The sequence below is a fragment of the Electrona antarctica genome (assembly GCF_951216825.1).
Source record: "Electrona antarctica genome assembly, chromosome: 8".
Lineage (NCBI taxonomy): Eukaryota > Metazoa > Chordata > Actinopteri > Myctophiformes > Myctophidae > Electrona > Electrona antarctica.
In genome coordinates this window covers 16,850,320-16,858,705 of record NC_136789.1, presented here as the reverse complement: position 1 = coordinate 16,858,705, position 8,386 = coordinate 16,850,320, and the positions used below count along the sequence as shown (strand labels likewise).

The 8,386-nt window shown below is 44.1% G+C and overlaps 1 protein-coding gene across 1 annotated transcript; it reads left to right on the top strand.

Moving 5' to 3' along the window:
* Nucleotides 1-815: 815 nt before the first annotated feature.
* tpbgl (trophoblast glycoprotein like) lies at nt 816-2,213 on the top strand (the record flags this gene model as incomplete). Its single annotated transcript, XM_079508048.1, has 2 exons — nt 816-912; nt 1,210-2,213. 2 exons carry the CDS (start codon nt 816-818, stop codon nt 2,211-2,213), a joined length of 1,101 nt encoding a protein of 366 aa, XP_079364174.1.
* Nucleotides 2,214-8,386: the final 6,173 nt, after the last annotated feature.

The following is an 8,386-nucleotide window of genomic DNA, read 5'->3' as shown; positions in this document are numbered from 1 at the left end:
CTCAAGAAATATTAGAACATCAGGGGGGGGGGGGGGGGGGGGCATACTTCTCTCTCAAGGTCCATTACTCCGCTGGTCAATGTAATTACAACTGCTGATTTGCGACAAGCAATGACGCCGTAAATCCGCGCTGTAAATCGAAACATGCTTTGGAATGGAAATAACTCGGAAATAATGCCTCCACGGGCGGTAAATTCTGAGTGAATTTCCTTGCACTGATGAATTGCGCTCTTTTACCGTGAAAATCCCAGGCATTGCTCACGGAGAGGGTCTCGCTTAAATAATCACATTTCACAGATCATTGAACAGTTTTAACTAAGGTAAGACGGAGACATTATTTTGGCTTCTTGACAAATTATATAGGCTAAATGACAATAAATTAAAATTAACAGTTTTATCCTCAATAAGGGGCTTATGTTCCCCCCAGAAATAGCTATACAACAGTGCACACTGAATTAAAGTGATTGAAGAACAAAGTCAACTTGGCCCGAGGCCAAGTCATTCCAAATAATCCAATGTTTCATAATAGGCTAAAACGTGCAAATAAGCGCCCATTTCCTCCATTATACATGAGTGGAGTAGAAGTGCGTGCATGTTGCCTTTCCCATAGTGTGTTTTTATCTGTCCAGATCATCACTGCTCGGGTCGTTTCCCTCTCTCTCCCACCGCCTCTAGCTCTTACCCATCTCTCTCTCTCTCTCTCTCTCTCGCGCGCGCCCCCTCCCTCGCTCTTGCTCTCCATGTGTCCCTCTCTCTCTCTCTCCTCTCTCTCTCTCTCCTCTCCTGTTCTCTCTCTGCGAAGGGGAGCGCATTGAATGAGCAGCTGCGTGTCCAAAGCTCAAACAAACCGCAACCTCTGCAACTCCAGCCAGCAGCGGCTTTCCTCCTCCACGGACCCCACGCGGAAACAATGTGAACATTCAGCTTTCACGAGAGACAGAGCGAGAGAGAGAGAGAGAGAGAGAGAGAGAGAAGGCATCAGAATGTGGAAAACTAAACAAGTGTTTTTATTCTAATGGTCCATCCAACTGACCCACCGATTCGACAGCAGAAGAGTGTGACCGGCCAGCTTCGGCACAAGACTCGACTTGTTTTGAGAATAAAATAAAATGGGTGGGGGGCTATGGCTACCTGTAGGCCTACTTGACAGCACCGGCGTTTCGAAGTGTGTTTTTGTCATAATTTGGAACCGGCGGTGTTTCTATTTAGCGACGGCCATCGCGTGCGTGTTGTTTTCTCCTGTCAAACCGGACGACGAGGAGGACTGCCCGTCATCGTGCGTCTGCGCGAGGGACTCGGGGACCGTGACCTGCCGCGACGGGGACGACACCGATGTGCCCGCGAACATACCGGAGTGGACCTCCACCCTGATCCTGAGGGGGAACAACATCTCAACTTTAGCGCGGGGCGCCTTCTCGTCGAACGGCACGGAGTTGGAGTTGGCGACCCTTTCTCTGTCGCACAACGGGATACAGGTCATTGAGCCTTACGCGTTCCTGGGACTCCCTCGCTTGCACTTGCTGGATCTGAGCCACAATCGACTGGTGTCCGTCTCGACCAGGGCGTTTCACGGTCTGAACGAACTGCGCTCCCTCTATCTGAACAGCTCTCTGCTGTCTCCGGCCGCGGCGGGGCAACTTTCAAACGCGCTCGGTGGCGCCGAAAGTTTGCGCAACCTTCACAGACTCGACTTGGCGGGTAACGGGCTCGCGTCCATGCCGCTGGCGAGGCTCGACATCTACAACCTGCACACGCTGGTGCTGACGAATAACTCTATAGAAAGCATCGGGCAAGAGAACGTCTCCAGCTTGTATCAACAGAGGCGATTACGCGTCTATTTGTCCCTGAATCCGTTTCGATGCAACTGCGAGCTAGAGGCTTTCTACTACTGGCTAAAGAACTCCTCTCAGTGCCCAGACGCGGAGCTCCTCCTATGCGTGGAACCCGAGGCCAAGAGGGGAGTTCCTCTGGAGAGGCTCCTAGGAGAGGACGTGGACTGCATGGCGGATAACCTGGAGGCGGTCTCCTATGTGTTCCTCGGTCTAGTGCTGGCTCTGATCGGGGTGGTGTCCATGATGGTGTTGTATCTCAACCGGGCGGGCATGAAAACCTGGGTGTGTGGCATCAGGGGCGGGTGCCGAGACCAGATGGAGGTTTATCACTACCGCTACGAGCAGGACTCGGATCCAAGACTGGCTAATGTGGCTGTTTAAAGTTGTCTAGAACAGTATAAAGGAACTGCGAAACGCGGCACCAGTGAGCTTCCAAAAGAGCCCCATTGCATGGATGCAAGATGGGAAATGATACGGAATGATATGGAAGTAAATGGGTTAGGGAGAGTGGGGTGGGGAGATGGGCAGTGTATGAGTGTTATGCGTGCGTGCGTGTGTGTGTGTGTGTGTGTGTGTGTGTGTGTGTGTGTGTGTGTGTGTGTGTGTGTGTGTGTGTGTGTGTGTGTGTGTGTGTGTGTGGGGGGGGGGGGGGGGGGGGGTCACATGTCAGAGAGTCCAGAATGTTGTGCCCCTGCAGGTCATCACATCATCAATAGTTTATGGTTTTAAATCAGCAGGCCTGTCATTAATTATCAGCTTGTCAATTAGCAGTGGTGGAAAACGTATGCTCAAATGTTTTACTTTTAAGTAAAAGTACCAATACTGCAATTTAAAAGTACTCTGTTACAAGTAAAAGTCCGGAATTCAAAATTGACTTGAGTAAAGGATATTCAAAAGTAAAGGCGTCAAAATGTAGGCCTACTTAAAGTACAGTATGAAAAGTAAAAGTGCTCATTCAGAATGTCTCATTTTAAGTTTTCAAATGTATATTGGCTATAGAAATCTTTTTATAAAGAGCAGATCTGCAACAAATTGTGAGCTTGTAGATGCACTAGTTTCAAATGGCCGGAATGTGGGGCTGAAGTTTTTTTTGTAATCAAAATCTACAAAGTAACTAGTAACTAAAGTTTTCAAATAAATGTAAGTCGAGTAAAAGTACAATATTTGCCTCTGAGATGTATAGAGTAGAAGTAAAAGTACTGGAAATTGGAAATACTCAAGTAAAGTACAAATACCTCAAAATTGTACAGTACTTAATTATTGTAGTTACTTTCCACCACTCAAGTTAAGGTGGTAACTCTTGTCAGGATGTTGCCTGAAGCCAATACAATTCCATATGTGAGATGACCAGTAGTCGATTATGCACCTCCTGCTTGCCTGGTAGAAATGTAAAAGTATAGGCCACTGTACATATTAGATCCACACAAGAGGAATGTTTATGTGAATAGCCTACAATATATAGAGGGCATATAGCAATGGTGACATTTTGTGGTTCCACCAATCCAAAGCCATAGAGATTTACAAAAAATATTAATATAGATTATTTTAAGATCAATTAAGCCATCCAGGCACACGCACACACACACACACACACACACATATATATATACACATATATATGTGTACGGCTCTAGCAGTGATTCTCAACCCGTTTAATTTCAAGGACCCCCAGTTTGACATGCATCAGGCTACGCGGACCCCCATGGCATTTCTATGGGGGGGACCCCCAATTTATATTGTAAAATCCATATGTTAAGTTAACTCTGAGAGTGTACAAATTTGTACACTCTCAGAGTTACAGACCCATAAGGGTTACAAACTATAATTTAGCTGGGGACCCCCTGGAACTCTCTCAAGGACCCCTAGGGGTCCCCGGACCCCACTTTGGGAACCACTGCTATAGCCCACACATTAGCGTCATATTAGTGTCAACAATAATTGACTGAAGGAAACAAATTTCTGCTGCATGGTATGAAAATCCCCATGCAGAACATGACATATAATTATAGAACTGGCACTATTACTGGCACTATGACACATGATGCTTCCAGGAAGGAAGAAAGACATTATTCTGCTGACCTACCAAATAACTTCATGAGTGTGTGTGTGTGTGTGTGTGTGTGTGTGTGTGTGTGTGTGTGTGTGTGTGTGTGTGTGTGTGTGTGTGTGTGTGTGTGTGCAAGCGAGCGTGCGTGCGTGCGAGAGTGCGTGCGAGAGAGAGAGAGAGAGAGAGAGATAGAGAGAGAGAGAGAGGGAGAGGGCAAACAACGAGGGTTGGCTGACAAATGAGTGCCATTGGTGCGAGACTGCATGGTGTTCTGAATTAAACTGTATTCCGTATTTCATTATTGGCCACAATTAAGGGTTTATCAAGGTGAACTGTGGTGAAGACTATATGGAATCACAAAGTGACTGATTAATTCTGAATCTGTTGGATTTGGCATCAGCCCCGCAGATCAGAAACGGGCAAAAAGAGTATAGGCCCAGTTTAATCATGCATGTCGTTGTTGTAGATAATGTAGAAAATGAAACAAAACCACAATAAAGGTCTGAAGAGACACACATTATGAGTTCACCGTTCTTGTTGTCATTATACTTGTCATCACTGTCATAAGTGTTGATTTAGATTCATGGTATATGGTAGTCATAAGTGTTGATTTAGATTCATGGTATATGGTAGCCTGTGAGCCATTTCATTTTGGACATGTTTTCCTGCCATGGCTGTGCTCCAAGTATAGGCCATGTTAAAACTCTGCCAATCTACTTGCGCTGCTTGTGGCATTATGTGAGACAATCTGTTCGTTCTGGTGCAAATGATGTTTCTGAATCAAGTGATTTATACACAGTATCATCACCTTCAGATGCGGCGTCTCAGAGGTCTAAAGTCTGAAGATAAGAAAGGCTTGTCCATTCTCGCAGGTGGCTGCTTGCAGATCGGATTATAGCAGAATGACACGGAAGACTTACCCCATCGACACTATGATTTATAAGCCGTGAAGAATGACCAGGCGCCAACCTATAAAACAGGTGCCTTTTTCCGTTAGGAAGGACCCAGTGTGGAGGCCTTTTTAATTAAGGAGCAGGCGCTCGTGCAGGAATGAACAGCACGCATTGACACATCCCAAAGCCATAAGGCTGCCCAAAACAGCCACATTCAGAACCATGGACAGCACCTCGACAGCAAAGGGATGTAAAACTGGTGGTAGAAGACAGACAGGCTTATAGTCGGCACCATGGACAGCACCTGGACTGTTGGTACAGATGTGCCATTTGAGAACTTCACACAAAATTGTAAGAACATTGTCAGTGAGAAAGGAGTGCATTTGCAAAGGTGTTATGTAAATCAGTGGTTCCCAAACTTTTTCACGTCAAGGACCCCCAAATTGACACTAACCCCCATTTGAAAATATATGGACCCCCCTAGCAGTGAAATTTCATTTCAAGGACCCCCAGTTTGACATGCATTAGGCTACGGACCCCCATTTAATGGCATTTCTATCTCTTGGACCCACATTTTATATTATAAAATCGATGTTAATTTAACTCTGAGAGTTTCAGACCCATTTGGTTTAGCTGGGGACGGGGGTACCCACTTTGGGAACCACTGATGTAAATGCTATTCAGATTATTATTATTTTTTAATGAAAATAAGTGTTGAAAAGAGACACTTTCTTTCAGTAACAAAAGAGAAGATAGCAAGGCTAAACCGTGAAAAGAACCTTGGGAAAACAAGTATTTCCAGAAAAAAATCAGGAAAAGTATATGGAAAGCCTGAAGTGTTGGAATGGCACATCTGTATAGCTGCACAGCCATAATGGCAATCAGCACCATGGACAGCATCTCAACACTAAAGGGAATAAACAGACACAATCAGCACCGTTGACTGGACAGCTCCTCGACAACAAAGTTAAAGAGATAGTTCACCCCTAATCTATCGATTACTCACCCCATGGAGATTTGAATTCATGGATGGTTTTGTTGGATGGTTTTGTTTTTCATGTCAAGGACCCCCAAATTTACACTAATTAGCCCACAGACCCCCATTTGAAAAGATATTCCAGGGACCCCCATAAGAGAATATTTTTACGGCTCTAGCAGTGATTCTCAACCCGTTTAATTTCAAGGACCCCCAGTTTGACATGCATTGCGCTACTGCCCCATTTAATGGCATTTCTATCTCTGGGACTCCAATTTATATTGTAAAATCTATGTTAATTTAACTCTCAGAGTTACAGACCCATAAGGGTCCATTTGGTTCCAAACTATCATTTAGCTGGGGACCCCCTGGAACTCCCTCAAGGACCCCTGGGGGTCCCAGGACCCCACTTTGGGAACCACTGCGATAGGGGACCAAATGATTGGCTTTGGAATGCGACAAAAACAAAACAATATCCATGGGTCTCCATGGGGAGACTTGAATCGATAGGGGGAAAAACATTTTGGGGGTGAACTATCCCTTATAAGTAATAACCATCATCAGGGTGCAGGCAGACATCCATAATCTGCACCATGTGGACAGCATCTTGACATCAGTCTGAACTCTAGAAGTTAACTTATTATGTCCCATTTAACCACTCAAAGGGGAAAACCACCCATTTTCAACATTTTACTATGTCATTAATATACCTTAGAGCTGTTGTGTGATAATAATAAAAAGTCCCCCCCCATTCTGTGTTTCCTAGAACTGTAATTATGGAAAAAAATCATTAACATGGTGAAACACATCTTGATGACATCATCAAGATGTGATTCACCATGTTAATGATTTTTTTCAGACCTCCAATTCTAGGAAACACAGAATGGGGGGACTTTTTTATTATTTCCACACAACAGCTCTAAGGTATATTAATGACATAGTAAAATGTTGAAAATGAGTGGAATGCCCCTTTAACCCCTTCTTATTGAAACTGACCTGAGTTGCATTGGACTTGGACTGCTTTTTCTGTCTACACCAAATCTCTCTAACAAAAATATGGATCAACAAGCTCAAAACGCATTTTTGGCATGCAAAAACAAATAAATAATAATAATAAAAATCACACCTGTGTGAAGTGAGGGGCGCTAATATATTAAAGTCTAACTCATGTTGATTAGGTGATGTAATGGTGATGTAAAACAAATGGTGCCAACACAAACATTAAACGCCATTAACAATAAAGAGACAATATGACATAATTTTACCTTCATTGTCAATGGCGTTTACAAAACAAACATTGAACTAAAGACAAACATATATAGGAGGGGCTAGCGCCCCTCAAAAATAAATAAAGAATATAGGCATGCTGGGGTTAAAGTGGTTAACAATCAACAGAACCCCACACACAGCCCTTCATTCCAATTAAACCATCTAAACAAGTCATTATGGTAATCTGTCCATTAGGAAACCGAGACGAGACGAGATGACATTCAAGAACACACAACCCAATGCCAATAAGTAATAACCTGCTGGGAAAATTGTGAAGGGTATAGGCCTATCAGCAACAATATAAGAAATGGAGATTTGGAACCATATGAGCTGGTCTAGGCGATTAATATGATATAATGTCTGACAACATGCATGCATTGAAGCATTATAATCACAAAACTAAGCTTGAACATATCAGAGAAATGCAACCGCATAATCCATGTGTATAACTCTTTTCATAATGTGATGTCAGCACTTTATAGGAAACACTTACATAACAATGACGTGGCAAATGTAAGACAATGTCAGTTCTTATGCCAGGTGAAATAAGGCACATCGTATGTACTGGCTGGGTCAATGTTTCTCATCAGTGAGACAGCATCCTTCATGCAGCCTAAATGTTCTGATGCTTCATTGTGACAACTCTCTCACGCACGCACGTGCACGCGCACACACACACGCACACGCACACGCACACGCACACGCACACACACACACACACACACACACACACACACACACACACACACACGCACGCACACACACACACACACACACACACTGTACATTCTACATTTTGTTTAATGTAGGCCTATACACGTTGCATGTTCAACATGCAACATGCAAGTTAATACACGCACGCACGCACGCACGCACGCACGCACGCACACACGCACGCACACACGCACGCACGCATGCACGCACGCACACTTAACCTCTTTTCACCATGTTTAGAGTTTAGAGATGTTGAGAGGTCCATACGGATGATTTTTATCTATATTGATATGCACAATTGCACACAGAATAACGCTTCCTATAGACAAATTCAGAAACGGGTCTCATGGTCGCAGCTTACGTATTTCCTGTAGGCGGAGCCGCCATAGCTGCGGTTTAAACCCGCACCTCTTCTACTACAGTGAATGGTAGAGTGACTAATGTTTCTGCTCAAACTTTACTTTTTTTACCTGCTTTTTACTAACACTAACTTTACTGGATTAAGAGCGTCTGCTAAATGCCTAAATTGTAAATTGTACAAAGATGCCCAGAACATCGGGATGAACCTGTGTAGTTTATGGCTGCTCCAACAGTAGTGGCAACATTCAACTTTGGAGAAAAACGTAATGTCAAAAAATACACCGCTGTGCCCAAT